This window comes from Podarcis tiliguerta, assembly GCF_965153285.1.
Source record: "Podarcis tiliguerta genome assembly, chromosome: 10".
Taxonomy (NCBI): domain Eukaryota; kingdom Metazoa; phylum Chordata; class Lepidosauria; order Squamata; family Lacertidae; genus Podarcis; species Podarcis tiliguerta.
This window is the reverse complement of record NC_139543.1, coordinates 51,182,558-51,204,171: the sequence shown is the minus strand read 5'-3', so window position 1 is coordinate 51,204,171 and position 21,614 is coordinate 51,182,558. Positions and strand designations below refer to the sequence as shown.

General features: G+C 41.2%; 1 protein-coding gene across 2 annotated transcripts in view; it reads right to left on the bottom strand.

Annotated features, from left to right (window-relative positions):
• Positions 1 to 1,981: 1,981 nt before the first annotated feature.
• Positions 1,982 to 21,614, bottom strand: part of GNPTAB (N-acetylglucosamine-1-phosphate transferase subunits alpha and beta) — a 44,135-nt gene continuing 24,502 nt past the window's right edge. For both annotated transcript variants that reach the window (XM_083401338.1, XM_083401339.1), the window contains exons 8-21: positions 21,108 to 21,269; positions 20,203 to 20,382; positions 19,809 to 19,979; positions 16,979 to 17,102; positions 15,996 to 16,199; positions 13,866 to 14,995; positions 12,350 to 12,549; positions 11,067 to 11,286; positions 10,032 to 10,145; positions 7,673 to 7,758; positions 6,395 to 6,493; positions 5,685 to 5,852; positions 4,875 to 4,965; positions 1,982 to 3,973 (exon numbers count right to left, since the gene is read on the bottom strand). In XM_083401338.1, the coding sequence (XP_083257464.1) occupies positions 3,896 to 3,973; positions 4,875 to 4,965; positions 5,685 to 5,852; positions 6,395 to 6,493; positions 7,673 to 7,758; positions 10,032 to 10,145; positions 11,067 to 11,286; positions 12,350 to 12,549; positions 13,866 to 14,995; positions 15,996 to 16,199; positions 16,979 to 17,102; positions 19,809 to 19,979; positions 20,203 to 20,382; positions 21,108 to 21,269 (3,027 nt within the window). In that variant the 3' untranslated portion in view covers positions 1,982 to 3,895. The remainder of the gene's footprint in view (positions 3,974 to 4,874; positions 4,966 to 5,684; positions 5,853 to 6,394; positions 6,494 to 7,672; positions 7,759 to 10,031; positions 10,146 to 11,066; positions 11,287 to 12,349; positions 12,550 to 13,865; positions 14,996 to 15,995; positions 16,200 to 16,978; positions 17,103 to 19,808; positions 19,980 to 20,202; positions 20,383 to 21,107; positions 21,270 to 21,614) is intronic.

Here is a 21,614-nt window from a genome sequence, read left to right as displayed (position 1 = left end):
TAGCAATAGTAATAATAATAAACCAGCACAGAAGCAGAAACGTTCTAACCCCGCTAGGCCGGTTTTCTGTTTGCAGGGAAGTTTTTTATGAAGGGGGGAAACTTCCAAAAGATCTCGCCGCCCCCCGTGCAGTCTGAAGTGGTGCGGTCCATTCTTTCTCTTCCAGCAGATCGGCTGCACCTGCCGCCTCAGGAAGCTGTATCCGACTTTTTTTTTATTTGTTAAAGAAGAGCCTATGGTAGTGCTGCACACCGTCTGAGGCAAAATAAATAAATAAATATTTTTAAAGGTTGCACTCGATTTCCCCCCTCTAAACAAAATGCCGCAAGTCCGCCTCTCACTTCTCCCTATTGGTAACAATTAGTTAAATAACGATTTCCTGCCATATCATGACCCACACAATTACCTGCCTCAGGTAGCAGCCGCCTCACTCAGCCTAATGGGAGGGGCAGTCCTGGCCTGCGCATTTCTCACTTAAATTTTATCAGAGGGAAACTCGCAATTTTATTTTTAGGGGAGTCTCTATTCTCTTTCCCTTTTTTCCAATCCCATGATCAGCCCACTAGAAACATTTGTGGTATTAAAAACATGGGCGTAGCAGCAGCCCCCCATCAAGAAAATAAAGAAAAATACTGACCAATTGCATCACAGAAAACTCGGTTCTGCCCTCCTAACATAAAGCCTCCGCCCCCCCCCAATAAATTCTGGCTACGCCCTTATATAAAAAATTAAGGGTTTTCAGAAGGAAGCTACCAGAGATACTGATTGGAAATGAAGCAGTGGGACTACCCCACAACAGTTGCAGGTGCAAACAGTATTGAGAAGGCAAAATGCAACTGTCAAAAGTATTGTGAGCACCAATCAACATGAATGTGAAATGAAAAAGACATCTGAAGGGACCCAAATGTTCTGGCTTATTCTTTGTTGCACTTTTGTTGTGTGTTAGTCCATTCAGATATCAACGAGGTGGTAGCATTGGGGAAGTAGCACACTGGGGGGGGGGGGGGGCTAAAGCAAAAGAAATCCAGCAATGCACTTTTATTGTGCCAAAAACATGTGCATAATACTGTATCAGCCTGGAGGGCTGCAAGTAAAAATACTATTCAATCAGGAGAAAGCTTCCAGCAGTCTGCTTCTTATAAACCCCCATCTGCACTATGGTACAATCCATCCTACTACGTAAACGATGATCCTTTTCATACTTTTTCTCCAATTCTTTACCAAACATGTGGACTGCATTGCACCTGCTAATCCTGTTCCCAACCTCTGTGCATTCTGAGCATAAATACTGTACTCTTTCACATCTTCTCCCGAATGCGCAAGTCAGGATCTGTCTAGAATCCTGTGCTCCTTCCAAATGGTCAATGCATACACTCAGGAAAGGTGTGAAAAGGACTCACACTGCTTGAGCCAACACAAGGTGAAAAGTGGGAGAAAATGGGCAGAAAATGGGGCATACCACCATAAATTCATTGCAGGATTGCTCCAGTTTATATAATAAAATTGTACTTTCCATAGCTCTAGCCTTGCTACTTTCCTATTCCTGGTCCCCCACTGACGCTGTCCTCAAACTTTTTCTTCTTCCTTTAAAGCAGTCAGGTGTGCATCTGTGTGTAACATTTAGTTTAGCTCTCTATGTACAGTTGAACTTGTACCCAGTCTAGAATTTCTTTACTCACCAACCCTAAATATTGGACCAATGAGCTGCTTGACAGAGTAACTGTATTTACCAAAGTCAAGTTTGATTTCGATTTGGACACAAACTAGTTAGCATTAATCACGGTCTTCCTAATTTGGAAGTCACTACACACTATAGTAGACACAAACCAGGGTGCGGGTGGACAATGTTGTCCACAGTAGAACTCCAGTGGACACATAACAACATAGTTCAGTGTTGTGAGTAGAGCCACAATGCAATTGCTGCTTTAAAGTTTATTGAGAAACAAAGCTTTGCTTTTTAAGACAGGCAAAACAAGTAGCATTTTAAAGAAGCTGAACTAGATTTATTTCTTTAAAAATTAGGTGTATGCACTTGATAAAGAATAAGGTGCCTTTTTGATTTAAAAATACCTAATCACTTTTCAGAGCATTAAATACTTGATCATTTTTCTTGACACATACACAATATAACATTTTTAAATCAAAAACATCTGTTAAAAGAAAGCATGTATTTTACAGCACGTGTACATTGAAAATCCCCCATCTTCATGATAAAATAATTACTGAGGTGATTATAGTCCTGAAAAGTTGTTAATATCATGATTGAAGACATTTCTTTTAAAATAATCTGTTTGGGACAAAAATCCCTTTTCTTTTCCTGGTCTGAGATTTGTTTTGACATAATAGGGCAGATCACTAGACTACGTCTGAATTTTTGAAAATCAATGCTTGATATGAAAAAACGGCTGAGTGCCATGCTCTTAGTTATACCGTTAAAACAATACAAAGTATTGAAAACTTATATGGAGAGGCACTTTTGCTGCTAAATATACACTGCTTGTACACATAATGCAGCCAAGCCCCTTTTGTTTATAGCCCTAATTTTTTTAATTAGGCGTACAATTCTTACTAGTGTTTCTAGAAACTGAATGGAGTAGATTGAGCTGCAGTTTACATTTTGATCAATAAAGGCATTATACAAAGAAAAGAATCGAATGTATTTAAATACCATTTTTTCATAGTCTAGCAGCAGAACAATATAGCAAATAGGACTTCACCATTCTAATCCTTCATTCTATAGATGAATCTGCCTTATATTTAAACTAGAGATACTTTACAAAACGAAGAGCGTACCTTAAAGGGGGGGGGGGCACAGACACAAAGGCTACTATCCTGTTCCTTTGCACGTGAAGAAATGGATGCACAGCTGCTCAAAAGATCTACGTTAGGACTATCCTCACATCAAGCTGCTGCTATTCCAATCAGGGATTTCTCTTAACAGGGATACCTGGACTTTACTAGAAACCCCCAGAAGCTCATTCTCTCTTATGCTTTCCGTGTGGAGCTCTCGTCCTGCTCTTTCAAAGTAGCCTATTGGTCAGGAGCCTAAGGAACAACAAACATGGTAAACCCTATGGATAATGGACGGGCTACCATGGGGAATATATAACATAACAAGGCCTGAGAAACTGTGTAGGTGGCAGTTAACAATGGAGTGTTGTGGGAGTCAGTTCATATCCTGCCCTCCATGTACTCAAGAGGCAAGTTTATAGCTGCGCTTTACTGTGCAAAACATAGAGGGAAAGGTTAACTGACTGAACGGTCAATGGCACATCAAATGCCTTGGGATGCAAGCTCAGGGACACATCTAACAGGAGATTCTATATCCAACATTATTATTTAGTTGGCAAAGGCTACTGCAACAAATGCAGCTATGTTTCTTTCAGTAACCCTTTTTATAAAAAAGGATAATGCACTCCGGAAATTATGTTTGTGAATTGCAACCGTCTGAGAGCTGGCAACACAACCCTTCCTCCCACTGTCTGTAAGAGCACATTCCTAAAACATCCCCTCTTATGCTGATAGCTGGGCAATAGTTAGGATGGTGAATATCTGCCTCTCTGCCAAGCCTGCACTGGTCCCAGCTTCAGCTAAGTACATGGAAAGCTACTACCAGCAGCTTCCCCACACTGGCAGTAGCAAGTGCTAAAGTCACAAAATAGGGTTGGGCCCTGGTGGCTTTGGGTCTTCTGGATCCAGAACCTCACCGATCCTCCTAGGGGCCCAATTCTCTGGCTGTTCAGTAGCATAGGTGTCATACACAGAGCCACAAAAGCTGTAATGGATGGTGACACTTCTGTTCATGCCCGGCACACAACTATCAAGACACTTCTGAGACGAAACATTGTACATGCTCATCACATGTTGAGGTAGACTGATTTACAACAGAAGTCTTCTAGACCTTCATTCTTTCAGGGCAAACTTCTTTTTGAATCCTTCTCCTTGGAAAGAACTTTCGTTTGAAGGCTATTAACTGAAAAATTAAAGAACACTTGTGTGTGCACGCAAATGAATACTTGGCAAAATCAAAACAATCACATGGTTCTTTTCCATTCCCCTCCTTCCCAGGATGCCTCTGCCTGGCACAGCTATTTCCATGGCGGACTATTTCACCTCTGGAGATCAGAACAGACGTCACAACATAATGCATCTTGTGGGGGCCAACTGGGGAACATATGTTTACACATAAATGCCTCAGTAACATGCATGTTCAAGAGTGGCTCCTGTATACATTTCCTCACTTGATCCAGGAGTTTATGTGCATCTCACACCCATTTGCTGGCAACAGCACTTATCCGGAGAAAGGGAAGATTTGAGGAACAGAAAACTGGATTCAATCCTCCTTATACACCCCTCCAGAATAGATATTTGGTTTTATTGAGAATGTGATGTGTATCTTTATTCCTGGACCCAGCTTTTTAGCCGGATTAACTCCCACACATGTTTATGCACACTGTTCCTTAAATGCCCCCCCTATGCAAAGAAGACCTGATCTTAGTTGAACTGAAGCAGCAGAAACTGACTCCAGCTATACAGATGTAAGGAATGCCAACTGGACTAACATCTACTGAATGCTTTTGTTCTTATGAATGTAGTCTCAGTGTCTCTCACTGAATCAGAGTTGGACGGAGTGTTTTAAGCCATCCAGTCAACTCTCTGCTCTCTCTCCACTGCTATCTTTTCCACTATTGCTGCTCCACAATCTTTGCTGAACTCATTTTATGCGACATGCAGCAGCCGGTGCAAACAGGCTAAAACAGTAACCCTGGCTTAATATATTTTACAAAACCCTTTACTGGGACTTTTCGTGATATGGTTTAGCAAGAGTGATATCCTAAGAAAGTTTAATATTTGCATAAAATTATATCTTTTACCTGCTCAGCAAAAAATGAGGTGACAGTGAACACAATCAATGTCACTAACACACAATGCGTCCAGAACTTCAGCTTGTCTCTGTAGGCCCTCCTAAACACAGCATTTTTAAAAGAACAAAATAGTATTAAATATCTATATATTCCTAGAAACATAACATTTATTTTAAAATATTTATATGCCACTTTTCCAGGAAAAGCCTATTCAAAGCATTTTAAAAGCAACAAAAACTACAAGAATAAAAAAATCAATTATTACCAAAACCAAGAATAAATCAGACTCAAAAAGTTAAAAACAAATTCAGAACTCCAGTAGCATAATAAAAATCCAGCTTTCTCTGGTGACCAGAACAAAATACTGCTCAGGGAAGGTAAATGAAAACAAGAGTATAAGGCCTGACTGAAAGCCTGAAATGTAGCTGCTTGCCACAACTCTCCTGTGAGAGAGTTTCAAAAGTGTGGAGCCACCACAGAAAAGACCACCTCTTTTTCTCTTATGGTTCTCTATTTCATAGACCTTGGAGGTAGCCTCCAGCTGAGATATCAGTGTGGGGGCAGGATAATATAAGTGCAGGGGGTCCATCAGATAGCTCAGGCCTGAACCATTTAAGCCTTTTAAGGTTTAGACCAGCACTTTAAATTGAGACCAGATACTCACCGGGACCTGGGAACACACTGATATAATGTAGGTCCTGTTAAAGCAGATTGCCAAACACCAATCAGGAATCTGGTGGCCACATTTTGAACCAGCTGAACAGTACCCTGAAGATCGCATCCCCAGTATGCTCATTTCAAGGGTTCTGAAACACTTACCATTCCTGAAGCTCCTGGGTGTGAAGAAAACGATTCCGATACTCTCTGGGCAGCTCAAATTGGGATGGTATGGGAAACATTGATTCATAGAAATCCCTAAGCACTGCCTTTACTGTCTGAGCATCCTTATGATTGTGATCAATGTTGTCGTTGAGGCAAACAAATTTTCTGAGAGGAAAGAAAAATCAAGAAAACCAACGTTCTTATTGGTTGGGACAAGTAGTAAGCTGTTATCTGCAAACGACACACTCCCATATCTCAATTTGTTTTCTAAAAACCTTCAGTAGCCTGGCTCTCTGCTCTGAAAGAGTAGAAATACTGTGAAAGAATGTTTCAGAGTATTTATTGTACATAATAATGGATCATAAAATAGCAGCAGTTTTGTGTAGAAATATATGATTCCTACAAAAGCAATCCTTCTATATAGTTGCAAGATCAATTCAAGGTGTTTGAGGGCCTAATATTATAAGAAAAATTGTTTGATTGTATTAGGTTTCTAGGGATTCTTAGGCATCACATTAAAAGTAGTTAATAGTTTACCAAAACAGAGTCAATCATGTCTACTTTGCTTCTTCCCACTCTTGCTGGGAGAAACAAACCATAGTCTCTAGCGTTAGCATTATGTCCAAACCACTGACTATTGTTTGCTTTGTTCAAGCAAACCACAATTAGTAAACATTTTACCTCCAATCTGAATGAGAACTGCATACCTGGGATTTTTTCGTATGTCATCCAGCTGCCCGACTACATGAGAAACATTGGTGCGGATCATTTTGAAGGCAACTTCCTCCTCTCCCATGATTTCAAACCTTGGCGTTATATAGGAAAACATAACAGTAAGTGTGAACAAAGGATTTACAACCATGGTGTCCCTTGTGTTAAAAGGAATTTTTATTGTATAAATGGGTAGCCCCGTGCCCATATTGGTTTTTTATCATTTTTCTATATTTACTCATACAAGAAAACAGAGCCTGATGACTATAGGACTCCTGTAAAAACGTATGATCCGCATTTAAAAAAACCAACACTATTAATTCTCATTTATGGTTTGGGGATGATGCTTTCTAATGTGAGTAGTCCTTTCTATACACCACCCCTAGTGTCCATCTGGGATCCATGCTGGCATGGAGGGCATTACAAGATGGGGAGGTCTGTGTCCCCACCCAGCCCCAGACCAAGGAGGCAGAGGCACAGACTTACAAATCCCCCAGAATGCCTTGGAGCACTGCACATGTGCGGAAAGAGAAGACAAAACAGGAGAGCACTATGGGGATACATCCTTGTATAGGCAGTGCAACACTGCTTGGAAGGATTGTTCCCCTTGTGCAGAGACACAAGCCTAAAAGTGCCCCAAAGGGATCACAATCATACCTGAAGACACAGCATAAAGCATATTAGAAAATGATGTAATTTGTGTCTGCCTAGCCGCTGAAGTCAGCCAAAACACGTTGAGAAACTACCTATTAAAATTTAATTGCACTTTATTGGCCTTGCCTCGAGCACTTTTTCCTATTACAGGTGCAACCTCCCTCCCATTTCCTGTTAGCTCTATTAAGCATGCAATTCCCTCTTCTCTTGGGCTTACTGCATGACTCAACCCAACAGGTAAGAGATGCCACCGGGTGTGTACAGTGGCTTGCTTGAGGATAATTCAGCATGGCTTTCAAGATCAACCATGGATAAATAATCATTTATAATTAATCACATTTTAAACAGAAAGCACTTTTACTTCTATCATGTCATGCTGCACTTACGAAGGAGCCTTTAAATAAACACATACAATTCATTCTATAGGTCAGGAGTAGGGAACCTCTGGCTCTGCAGAGAAGGCTGGACTACAATTCCCATCATCCCTATTGGCCCTATTGGCCATTGCTGGCTGACACTTATGGGAGTTGGAGTCCAACAATATCTGGAGGGTCACGGGTTCTCCACCCTTAGGTGTTTCTATATGTGTGTCACAACTGAAGTAAAATAATACCGGATACCTGTATTTGTTTTTGTCCTTATATGTTTTATGAATTCTGTCAGTCACAAGCTTGCAGTTTGTTAGCAGATTTTTTGTCACTGGGGGCTGAAAACGGAACAAACAATCAATTAATTGGTTTGTTATTTATGCATATTGTTTTTCTGTATTTTACATGGAATCATGATGTAGCAAACTCCCAGCTAGTTGTTTGTTTTCCTTATTTTAAAAAATTGTAATTTTTTTTGCTGCTGAGCAGCAAAACTTCTTAGGATTAAAACTGATGATATGGAAAACAAATAACTTTTTGTATTTCATAAGTAACAAGACATTTAATCCAGTATTCTGCAGGGAGGCAGAAAAATGCTACAGTGCAAGCCAATCAATGTCAACCAGGAAACTACTCCAAGTGAGATCTGAACAGCTGGTATATATTAGTCTTATGATTCCTAATCCAGTCACAAGCAATTCTGAGAAACAACTCTCCTATTCTCAAGGGAAGCCTTTTAAAGGTTTAGCCTTGTTCTTGGAAATCCAACAACTGAAACATTTCAAAAATAACTTCAGTCATGATGTTAGAAACAAAAGATATTAATTATGATGCTATATTTAGTAGATATTTATTTAAGGAGATAAAATGGCAGATTGTGAGAAGCGTTTATCAAGGGCATTAAGACACAGTAAGAAGGGGGGGATACAGAAAAAACCGTAACAGAATTGAGCTTATTTAATAAGAAAGCTTCTTACTTTATCATAACCAAGCTGTTATGTAGTTAAAATAAACTTCATGCTTAGTTTGCCCCTCCATTCCCATCCCCTCCTCTGTTGCATCTATCGTGTCAAATTTTATACTGTGAACTCCTTGGGGCAGGGACCTGCCCTCCTGTGTTTTGTAAACTGCTATGCAGGAACAGCAACAAAAACAATAATCACGATGGAAAATTCTGAGCAAATTAGGCTGCAGTCCTATGCAGACTCACCCAGGGGCTGTAGCAGATGGTGTGCTGGACTGCAAGGCTCACCTGACGTCTTTCTGGCTGGGTCACTGCTGCATATAGTGACTAAGAGGAGGAGGTGGCAGCAGCAAGGTTGGCATGGTGCAAATGCATTGGTGGAGCCAATCCTGCTGGCATATTTGCATCGCACCAACCTCACTGCTGCCTTACCCTTCCTGTTGGACAGCCAGAGGTCAGGTGAGCACTACAGTCCCACCACAATACCATCTGCTACTGCCTGAACAATATGGGGCTTATTTTTGAGTAGACATGCATAGGACTGTACTGTTAGCCTCCTAAAGGCTGCAATGCTAAATGGAGGGGGGGCATTACTGAGAGGAGATATGATAGCCATCTTCAAATATCTTAAGAGCTGTCACATGGAGGAGGGAGCATGCTTGTTTTCTCCTGCTCTGGAGGGTAGGACTCGAACCAATGGCTTCAAGTTGCAAGAAAGGAGATTCCAACTAAACATTTGTAAAAACTTTCTGACAGTAAGAGCTGTTCAGCAATGGAACAGACTCCCACGAGAGGTTGTGGACTCTCCTTCCTTGGAGGTTGTTAAACAGAGGTTGGATGGCCTTCTGTCATGGATGCTTTAGCTGAGATTCCTGCATTGCAGGGGGTTGGGCTAGATGATTCTCAGGGTCCCTTCCAATATTCTATGATTCCAATAATTCAAAACCATAAGCATTTAGAACAACTAAACGTGTAAAAAGATAATAATTAATTTCACAGTTGCCATGGCCAGTTTCCATTAGCCATCAAATTTTTGGGTAAACAGGAGTCTTTTTAAATTTCTCCTGAAAGTCAATGATGAGGGAGGTGGATGCACATCACGAGGAAGGGCATTCTATAAATGGGGAACCACCGAGAAGGCCCTGTCATGGATCAAGGCTAACTGGGAAGCAACCAGAGGCAGCACCACCGACAAGGCCTTCCCTTCTGATCGTAGGACCTGTGATGAGTGATACTGGGAGAGGTGCTTCTTTAGGTACCTGGCTCCCAAATAATTTCTCCAGGTGGTTTAGTGTTTCTTTTATCCTTGAATTACAGCTGTTCTGTGTTATAGGACTAGGTGTTTTTCAAATTTAGGGGGCATTCAGCAGCAGCTCTTGGCACTCTATTGCGGAGGGAGGGAGGTTTGCTCTTAAATCACAAAATCAATGGACAAGCTCAAGTTGTGCGTATGTCTGAAGCAGGAAGATTTGCTCACAACAGAAATTAACGGGGAGCAAGACATCTCAGATTACTGAATGCAGGGATTTAAACAGTGGCTTTTTGACCATCTGAAATTATACCACATATTTTGAAAGCTGTTTTTTGAAATGCCAGTCTGCACCAATTGGAGAGGGAGATGAAAGTATGTTTGCAACAGTTCCTTACCAGATTGGGATCATAATATGCCTCCTGAGTTGGTGGTATGTTGTGAATCCGAGTGATATTGAATGGAAGGGATTTAGAACAATTTATTAGCATTTGCTCCAGACCTGTCAAATCCTAGCAAGGGGAAAAAAAGAAAAGAAGGTTATGCATTTTCTTTCTCCGCATGGATGAGCTTTACTGCACACTTACACACAACCATGACTTTTGCTTATGAAAGTCTATTTCACTACATCAGTGAGCCTGGGCTCTTCTTCAGACTGCAGGTGGGAGCTCATACATTCCCTCAAACAATGATTTTAAAAGTCAGTCGTACAGGAATGAGATATCCGGGAGAAGGCTAGGGTACAAACTTTCTCCCCGACATCTAGGTGGTTTTAAAAGAGGATTAGACAAGTTCACGGAGGATACAGCTATCTATAGCTACTTGTCATGATGACGATATACCACCTCAAGGATTAGAGGCACGACGCCAGTGAATAAAGGTAAAGGGACCCCTGACCATTAGGTCCAGTCGTGGCCGACTCTGGGGTTGTGGTGCTCATCTCGCTTTACAGGCTGAGGGAGCCGGCGTACAGCTTCCGGGTCACGTGGCCAGCATGACTAAGCCGCTTCTGGCAAACCAGAGCAGCGCACGGAAACGCCGTTTAGCTTCCCGCTGGAGCGGTACCTATTTATCTACTTGCACTTTGACGTGCTTTATTTTCTAAAAAAATTAAGTGTAATTCATCAGAACAGGAGGAAGACAGGAAGTTTGCTTCCAAGTTTGGTGAGATTCCCTATCTTCACCAATGCATCAAAATGTCCCTATAATCATGTTCCAGTAATAAGAACACTACACTTTCCCTTTATATTCTAATGCATTTCCTTAATTTAATCAATTGCTTTTTGACAAAATCTGAATAAGTAGTATTTAACCAAATACAAACACAGAAGTGTTAAGATGCCACTGAGCAAACAACATCTGTAACGTCTACTTTCCATTAACTTTCCCTCCTCTGTACAGAATTTCATTGGGGTATTTAAAAAAAAAATTACCTGCAAGCTTAGAGGGAGTTCATGAATTCTTGTGGCCAATGTACGAATCTCCCGGTCAGATAAAATCCCAGACCGATCCGTATCAACTTCATCAAAAACCTGGGAAATGTTCAGTGGCTGAACTGCACTCATGAGATAGTAGAAATATGAAAAGGCAAACTGCATATCTTCAGAGTGCCGTACTTTGTGGAAGGAGGTCTTGTCAAATTCCGCAGGAAACCTGTCCAGAAACATCGAAAATCAACTGAATTGGCTATACAGAAAATCTGAATAACCTGTCCATATAAGTCAGCCACAGAAAGCCCTCACAAGGTTCCTCACCCCATAAGCCTCCTAAAAACATTCATTAGGGACTAGGACTACCAAGAGGCATTCCCCAGCAGATCTGGGGATCTGGGCGTTATCCAGTTAGTATGGGAGGAGACACTCTTTCAGATAGGCCAATGTCATTTAGAGCTTTAAATGTTATCATAAGCAGCTTCAATTGGACCTGGAAGACAACTGCCAACCTATAGAATTGTTTCAGAAGAGGGGTTGCAAGTGGACAACCAGAAGCACGCACTAACACCCTGGTCACTGCATTTCCCGCCAGTGGCAACCTCTGGACTGCTTTCAAGGGCAGCTGCATGTAAAACACATCGTAAGTCCAATCTGGAAGTTATCGTAGCTGTAGCCATCCTACCCCTGTCTAGGGAAGACCATAGTTGGCAAGTAAGTTGGAGCTGCAAAGAGGCTTCTAGTGACAAAGATGGCTTCAGAAGCAGCCCCAGGTGAGAAACCTGATCCTTTCAACACGAAAGATAAGCCAACAAAGGCAAGAAAGGGTCTGTGTGTGTGTGTGTGTGTGTGTGTGTGTAAAAAAAAAAAGACAAAAAAATCTCTCAAAACAATGGCAGATGAGGTGAACCTATTTCAGGGCTGCACCACTGGAGACAGAGGATGCGGAGCTCATAGGATGGAAATCTTCACAATATAACCTCCCCCGACTTCAATATTTTCTATATAGAAAACAGGAAGAAGTCTGGGCCTAGTGATTGTGTGTGTGTCCAGTGATTTTGTGTGTTGCTAGTATGGAGGAGTGTTTCACTGTGGGAGTCCTCACCTACAATCTCAAGTGCTGCAGCCCAAAAACAGGTTAGCCTCTTCACTTACTGCTTGTGAGAAGAAGTAGCTCATATTTCTCCCTTATTTCACTTAATAAGAAAACCTATTTTGGCAGATCCAACTTGGGATATCTATATTTCAAATGCAAGGGTTACTATTTTCCTCTATGTCAGACTTACAGATCCTGCAGTTCTTGCATGACTTTTCTGTCAATCATGTGAGGCATATGAGCAGGGACTTTGCGAGACGTGAATCCGAATTTGCTGTTTAAAAGCTTGTTTACATATCTGAGAGAATCAGCAAATGTGTCTTTCAGCTGCCTTCCAACCAGTTTACTATCTGTGAAATAAGCCATTTCCCTCCTTAACGCTTCTTCTTCCTGGAAAACAAGAATGCAAATCGTGCGTACATTAGTCGCAAACATGCCAATATTAAAACAATACAATTAAAACATCTAAAAGCAATCTCCTACTCTCCTACCGGGGCTGGTTATAGGGAGCATATGTTTCCCTTGCAAGGAGAGCTCCACCGGCTACCAGTCCGTTTCTCGGCACAATTCAAAGCACTGGTTATGGCCTTTAATTCCCTATATGGTTTAGGTCTAAGCTTACTGAAAGACCGTATCTCCCCATATACACCTGCCTGTGTTCAGAGATTTTCGGGGGAGGCCCTTCTCTAGGTCCTGCCAACCTCACAAACGTGCTTGGTGGGGATATGAGAGAGGGCCTTCTTGCTGGCTGCTCCCAGCTCCCTCCCTAGAGAAGTCGGACTAGCCACCCCTTTGTTGTCTTCCTGCTGGCAGGGGAAGGCCTTCTTGTTCCAACAGGGTTTTGGGAACTGACTGCTTTTTAATCAAAGGGCCCACTGGCATGCTGTTTTTATTGTAACTACCTGTATGTTTTTAACAGTGCTTTTATATTTATATATAGTTTTAATTCTATAACTGTTTGGTTTTTTAGGCAGGGTATAATAAATAATAATAGTAGTAGTAGTACCAGCTGTGTAAAAGTGGCTTTAAAAGCATTCCTTGATCAAATAATTAGTTCTTCAAAGATACTGAAGGCCTAACATTATACCTAGATAGAATGCAAACAACTTTCAAAGTGAGAGCCCTCACACTTCAAGACATTATTCCTTCAGGCATCTGACTAAACCATTATTTTTAAAGAAGGCTTTCAGCTTTAAGTTTGATGAGTATTTAATGCTGTTCCCTTATAAGGTTTTCTTACAGCAGTACAGTACTGGTTGTCTAATATGTGTGTGTGTGTGTGTGTGTGTGTGTGAGAGAGAGAGAGAGAGAGAGAGAGAGAATGAATCTGAACACTGTTGATGTGGTTAAGATGCTCACATTGCCAGTTTCCTTGTCTCCAACTGGTCGACAGAAAGCAAGACACAAGCTTCTTCAATATAGAAGAAAGTAAGTCACAAACACAAAATAGCATATGAAATCAATAGGAATATTGACTTCATTCGCTATATCTGCAGTGGGAGGGGTTGGTAGGGAGTTGAGGCTCAGAAAGCATAACTTGCCCAAAAGATCACCAAATGAGTTTATGGCAAAGCAAGTTTCAGTTGACTTCTGCATAATCAGCTCATTTTCTGAGCCACTGTGCTATGCTAGCATTTTAAATAAACATTTTTATTTTATTTTAATCCTCCTTGCTAGACACTATCCTACCCATCTGATATACTCACATCAAGAAGGTCTTGGAAGTATTTCTGTTTCTCCCACGGCAAAAAGCCTCGGTAATTTCCAGTGTAATGCTGCAATTTCCTTCGTGGTAAGCCTTGACTTTCGGCTACGTCCTCCATGGCATCCGCCTCTTCCTTTTTTCTCCCTGCAGTTTTTCCTTCCCTCATTTCTTTCGTCCTCTGAGCTTCTTTCTGTACAAGGACATTTAGGATGTTCTCTGGAGATTCAAGTCGCTCACCCGTATTCTGGGTTAAAGGTACAGATTTAGATTTTACCACAGAGCCGTGTCTTAGTGGGAAATGGCTGTTCACCTTCATAGCCACTGGAGTAGTATTTGCTGGTTTGAACTCCAGTGGGAAAGTATCATGCACTCTTCTTTCTACATCTCTTCTGCCATCCCTGGCATCTTGGTCAGGTTTCTGCCAAATCGTGCGATTCTTCCCATTTTCCAAGCCGTCGTCTACTTCCTTTCCCCTTATCTTCTGGGAATAGTTTAATGCAGCCCTCGTTGTGGCTGGTACCATCCCTAAGGATTTCAGGAGAGCCGCCTTAGACAGATTGTACCCTTTCTGTGTGATGTCACCAATAGCTAGCTGCAAATCTAGGTTCTGTAGGGCCAGCCTCACATCTTCCGGGAGGGCAGAAATGTTAAGCAGTTGAATTACTATGTCCCCGTCCAGATTCTCTGCTGTGCCATTTGGGTGGCTTCTGATTTTTGGGAAACGTTCTTCTTCAGGGATATCCTCAAAGATCATTTCAGCTTCTGGCACCAAAGTTGCAGCTTTTGCATCACCTTCAGGTTTCAGGGTAGACGTTGTGTTGACTTTTGGCTCTTCTCTTGTATCAACTTCCAGGGTGACCTGCATCTTGAACTCTTCATCCGCTTTACCTTGAAATGTAAGGTTGAAGTGGATCACAGTTGCATTCATTCCACTGTGCATTATCAGGTGGATGGTCTTCCATTTGTTGGCGATGGAAGCATGGCGGATTATTGGGTTATCACTATAGGCGCCATCAAGCCCTTTCTTAGCTATTCCAGCAAAACTGAAAAAGGGCAAATATTCGCCTTTTGGAATGACATAATGAGTCTGGTTCTTTTGAAGAGTCACTTTGTACAGCTCATCAAAGCGATCTGGAAAAACATAAATGTGTTTACTTATACGGCTTATTTGCATATTGCTTTTAAAGAAAATTTCTCCCTAAAGTGGTTTACAAGTCACATATCAAACACACAATAAAAATACAATTTAAAACTTCATAAAACATCACATAATCTCCAGAGAATTATTTGTATCATCTGCATTTTCATGCTGCCCTTCCTCCAAGGTGACCCTGCAATGCTTGCAGTTATTTATTATTATTATTAAAATAATTGTTATTGATTTTTTAACATTAAGAACAACAAACATCGCTTTTCCAAAATAAAGAGTTGTAAAACACCAGAATTGGAATTACCATAATGCTAACGTACACAGTACTGTAACTCATTTGGTGTCAAGCCAATATAACACTGAAAATTATAGAAGACTACAACAAACTAACCAAACTACAAATAATATATACTAAATAATGATACACATAAGAAAATGAAACAAAACCAAAATATAGTGTAACATCTTAAAATAAATAATGGTTTGAGATGTATTGAAGGAATAGAAAGAATTAAACCTTAATTCAAAATATTCATAAAGGTACAGCTCCACCTAGCCTGTGCAAATAGATAAACGGCATAAATGAACAAATAAATATATTTTTAAAAATAAAGTCTAAGTGTGTCTTTCAAGCATTAGGTCTGCCTTCAATAACTCTTTACAGCCAAGGCAGAGCTAAACATTTAAGTAGGAAGGAAAGATTCAGAGGAGCTAGTCCATACATATTAATATTGGGCATCTCTTTCCCCCTTCTTTCTCTCTTACACTGGACTAATTTGGACGTGATATTATGAGTTCATCACTGGATGGACATTGGATGGACTCTCTCTCTCTTTCCCCCCTCCCTCTCAAATGTTGTCAAAGTACAGTTAAATCTAGCAACTCCCTTCCATCAATGTAGACCGAATGACCGCACCAGACATACATTAAACAGTATGGAAGAGCCAAAAGGCTGCAGGGACTCCATTTGTTTTAACATACCTTGTCCACAGTCACCAGCATCAAATCCACAAGAAAAGACGTTGCATGCCTGGTCGCAGAATTTATCAGCCAGCCATGAGTTTGCACAGCCTTGGTTGCAGTAAGAAACTCCACTTATTCCTGCCCCAAACTGCCAGGGAGCAACATTCCCAACACCGACACCAGCTCCACCACCTGCACCATAACGGTTACCGATACTACTGCCTATAAAAGAAAAAGGGAAACACAGTGTAGAAAACTGCTCACTGCTGAGTTTAAAAAAGCCTCAATGTACAAGTTAAGAGTTGGTTAAGCATTTCTGAAAACAGACCCCAGCATGGTTCTTAACTCATGATCCAATTCTGTATGCTTTAAATGAAAGGATACTTTATACAGGAAACCAATACATCCCTAAGGTTATCAATTTTGCAAGCAAGAGGGCGGGGAGGTATGCAACTCTTAATGTCCACTGTATGGAAAACAGGGAAGCTCAAGCCTAGCCAACAAATTATCCAAAAAAAACCCCAGTACAGATAAAAAAGACAAAATCTGGAGCAAAATTATTTCGCTAACCACCACTGAATCTCTGTTGTCAAAAGACAACAATCTGCCCTAAGGTTAGGAAGGCTACATCCCAACTAGAAAAGCATCAGCTACCTGACTTGCAAAAAAAAGAACGTTTTTCACATGGTGGCATACTCTTTTTTTCCTGCATGGATTACTCTCTCCAGGAAAAGTGTGATTATATCCAGTGCCCCCTTTTCCTTTACACAGAAGACACCCAGAGTCAATGCTGCTCACTATTGAAATTTAGTGCTGAGACAAGAGTGCACCGTGAAAGCAACTGGGCTTTTTCAAATGTGAGCTTACATCTAGAGCTACCCAAGAGTCTGCAAGAATACGCTCCAAAGAGATAATCTCTTCACATTTGCAAAATAATATATCAGTGTCTCCGGACTTCTGAAATGCAAAAAGCCAGGTTTCAGTACTTATGCCTTCCTTACCAATGCAGTCACCACCATCCCAATCACAAGCTGAATTGTTGCAGGCTTTATCACAGTAGCCATCTTTGATCCACGAACCAGGGCATCCTTCAGCACAGTTTGGAACAGGCCAAGTCAAGTAAACCTGATAATGGAGACAAAACCACTTTATTCTCACAGCTTCTAGGAACGTACCGTATTTTCCGCTCTATAAGACGAACCAGACCACAAGACGCACCTAATTTTTGGAGGAGGAAAACAATAAAAAAATATATTCTGAATCTCAGAAGCCAGAACAACAAGAGGGATCGCTGCACAGCGAAAGCAGAAATCCCTCTTGCTGTTCTGGCTTCTGGGATAGCTGCGAGCCTGCATTCACTCCATAAGACGCACAAACATTTCCCCTAACTTTTTAGGAGGGAAAAAGTGAGTCTTATAGAGCAAAAAATACGGTATTTAAATTCACTTCTACACAGCAAACTGATTTGCAATTCCTATGTTTGTACTCTAAAGGTGAACAGGAAATTTCTTGGGGACCGAAACACTGACCTCTACTTGATTTGAAGTTATCCGACATTCAGCCTTAATTGTTGCCCAACAGTACCAGTAATTAGATGAATGAATACAGCTAGTTTAAAGCTAAACTAACCTGCTTTACTTTTATCTGACTATCTGCCTTTCCAAGGATATCAACCTGCTATATTTTTACCAAAAAATAATAATATTGATTCTCCATCCTCTTCTTTCTATTTTCAGAATGTTTTCAATCTATACAATATCCCTTCTTTAGAGATATAAACTCTCCAGCTTTTCTTTCTTTTTAGCCATACTGCTCTAGTGACATAAATCTGTGAAGGCATACAAAAGGGAAAGGGACATTAAATCACATTATTTGATGTGTCGCTATTTTTGCATGGCGTCACGTCCTTTTCAATAGCACTCAGACGAGGAGACGGATATTTATTAAGAGCGAGATCCAATGTAACATTAGCACCAGAAATTAGAGAGTTGATGTTGTTGTGCTAGCGTTAGTGAAAACAGTAATGTACAACTGTCATGAAGCATAATTATAGCAGGAGCAGCACAGCGTCTTTCCAAGGGCAAGACACTCATTTGTTGCACTACACTAAGAACAAGAGTCTTGGTAGTGCGAGGGATAAGGAAGCTTTCTGGCTCATGGGGGGCAGATCTTTGGGCCAACTTTCAAAGGTAGCTGGGGCAGTCAATCACCTGGTGTCATTGTGATGTCAGATGATTGACAGGGTCTGTCAAAGCTTGCACCTGTCAAAGCTTGCACTGAAACGGCTGCTAGAATGGAGCTTTCCCCCTTTGCTTTCAATGCAAACAACTTCATGTTCCTGGAGCAAAATGCACTCCCATTGTCATCAGCTGATGAGCGGTTGTACCTTGCTGTCAGGTGTGGGGCAGGTGTGTGAAGTTTTGAGAGCAACAGACTCACAGGGCAAACCTGCTGGGTCAAATTTGGCCTAGTTTCCGCATCCCTGTGCTGGTGGAATGGTTGTTGTGTGAGCGAGCTCCCACAAATGGCTATCACCGTCTTGAAGCACAAGAGGAAGCAGATACTTTCCAGGATGTGGCCAAGAAGCATCAAACTGATCCTGAGGGAAACTTCTCACAATGCATTCTGAATTCTGGCTCCAGCACCCAAGTACAAAGCACATGCATACTGCATCACTTATAAAGGGTGCATAAACCATGTATTATTCACAGGGTCACCCTTCAAAATACTCGCCAGCAGCGATACAGAAATACTTTGCACCATAGTTGCAAATAAATGGATATTTTCAACTAGGGAAACAGAATCTAAGTAACGAATAGTAAATAATTCTTACATAGTTAATCATTTTTAGATATTTTTGTGTTTTTTGCACTAAGAGCTTTGCGATTTAATATATTCAGTAGAGATTACTCATTGCAAAATGCACCTTTACCCCCATCTCCACAATCCAAAATGTTGATTTAAATATTCTGGTTTTTAGAGGTCAGTTCACTGGAAAACCAAACTGATTGCATTTGCACCATCAAAACTTGGTTTAATAAACCACAACATGCATGAGCTCCATCATACGAAACACACCGGGAAGTCAAAATGAACCACACCTGCCAATACACACAAACTAGGTAATATAGTTAATGGTTTCTAAACAAGCCAGACTTGCAAACCCTTCATAAATGTAATGGGAAGCTATGGTTAATTGGCTTCCTGCTTTGTATTGCTGCTCACACAGAAAAAACAGTGAAAGGGCTGCTTGCAAGTGCACATGGCTTGTGCAAATTCCGGCTTATCAACCTTACCATTTATAAGTTTTGTTCTCATATTAGTCACCTCTGTTATTGTCAAACTTGGTGAAAGCAAAATCAAACTAGGCATCTCCCAAATGACGAAAGTGTTAGGATTTCTATGCATCCGTGCTACTCCAGTAGTAGCACTATGTTTTGTGTATATCATGTGAGTGTCTGAGAGAGCGTGAGAAAGGCAGTATCGGTACTGTTGGAAGTTGGTTTCACTTCTGAATGTGCTGCTGTTTCTGTACTGGTGCTCAAAGAGCACAGACGTGCTGATGAAGTCTTTGTATATAGACTGTAAATAAAGTAGTTTTAGAGCTACTGATTGAGTCTTTCTTCTGCAATGATATGCCAGAGTGTGCTCTTCTCAGGAGAGAGGCATCGCTTATCACTGGTCTCTCTGGACTGAGGGAGATTTACAGCCAGGGAGGACCATCAGAGCCCCAGAGACTTGGGAAGTTGGCCGCCTTCCCGGGCGTGTTTCCAACAGAAAGGTGTCTGATCTCTCAAATTGAATAAATAAAATTATTTTGTGATGGCTTACCTTTTGACCCTTGGAGTGACTAAAGAAATCATCAGGCCACACATCCTTTCCAAACATCACATCATCATTTAAATAAATGAACTTCTGGGACAGACCTGAAATGCGATGAATGTGGCTTTCAATGGCAGGAGAACTAAAAGTCGGTAGGTGACTCAAATTCTGAAATATCTCCTAGAATAATAAAAGAAAATATTATTGGGGGGGGGGATCTTATGAGAGGTTTCAAAACGCTTTCCAAATGTCATTTGGATGCAACATTTTAAGTCAGCGTTTCACGTGTACGGTGCAATTGCAGCGAAGAAAACTTCACACAAATATGCCTGTATATCACACACTCCTTATTGATGCAATTTAGGGCAAGAGTTCCCAGATAACAGAGTCAGAAACTTTTTACCTGATGAGTTACTATAGATATCCGGGGATTATCCAAATTAAGCCAGGAAGGAATCTGCCCGTTGGTGGCTATGAAGATGTGCCGTACCCAGGGAGCATGCCTCTCTATTGACCGCAGTGAATACCGCAGCTCTTCATTGTCTTCAAAACGGCTGGCTGAAACATCTTCATCCTGTTTAGACTATTAAAAGACAGTGACACACAACTATACCGACAGAATGAGAGCGACATTTGCGTCTAAAAGCTGCCATTATTCATTTTAAAACACCAAAGACGAATTCACGTGGTGCTTTGCCTAAATAGAGATAATTTCAGGGTAGAGGGGACATGTGTACAGGCTTGTCAGCTAATGGGTTTTGAAGTATAAAACCGGAAAATAATTTCTGTCAAGCCAGGAAAAGAGCTGGCAGGCTTGGGGCAAAACTCATCAGAGATAACTACATGTGCCCCTTTCACAGCTAAATACATGAAGGGTTGAGGAAATTAAAAGGTTGTGTGGGGGCGTGTTTGTGGGGGTGTCCTCCACCATTTTCCATTCCAGGCTCTCACATCTACAGTACGTTTTAAGATATCTGCAGTAAAGGATTTAAAGTGTCACATCTTGTTAGCTGTCTTTCACTGCTGCTACTGCCATCATTAAGGTCTGTGTAACTCTATTCAACAACAATTCCATGTCACTTCCCTCAGCTAGCATAGGCCAGAAGCCTGCAAACTAAGGCCAGCCCTAACTAGTGTGGGATGACAGGAGGGCATCACATTGACTACTCCTGCTGTGTGGAATACAGTTTTCAAATTGCTGCCAATTCTCTATGTCACACTATAACGTGTTTTCATTGTCATCAGTTACCTAAATCGCACGAAGCTTTGCTATAATAACATGCCCATACACCAGAGAACGACTCCTACCTGGCTGATGGCACTGAGATCCCATAATAAATAAGCAGGATTAAGCGTCAGTTCTTTCCCTTCTATAGTCATGTTCTTCTTAGCTTGGTTGATCAGCTCTTGGAAGTCCTTAGGGTTATTCAGTTGCAAGAGAGCTACACCAGCTTCCGAATAAAGCTGCAACTACAAAGGAGAAACCAACATTCCAATCCTGGCATGTACCCACAAATGAAATGTGTTGGGGTGTGTTTTTTTGCATGACTCACTGACAGCACAATATTCTTGCAGTAGGTTAGAAGAGGTAGGTGGGAGAGCAGAAAATTCAATACAAAACTGTAATCCAAATGAAACATAAAAAGGTATCATTCGTAAAAGGTATCACTCATAAGGGAACTGCACCTGGGAATCAAAAGGGAACATTTCTCAAAGAAAGACTAACAATTGAACATTATACAGTATAGCGATCTGAGTTCTCCATGTGCTGATCCTTTTATAGATAAACTTGTAATATCCATGCACAACAGGGAG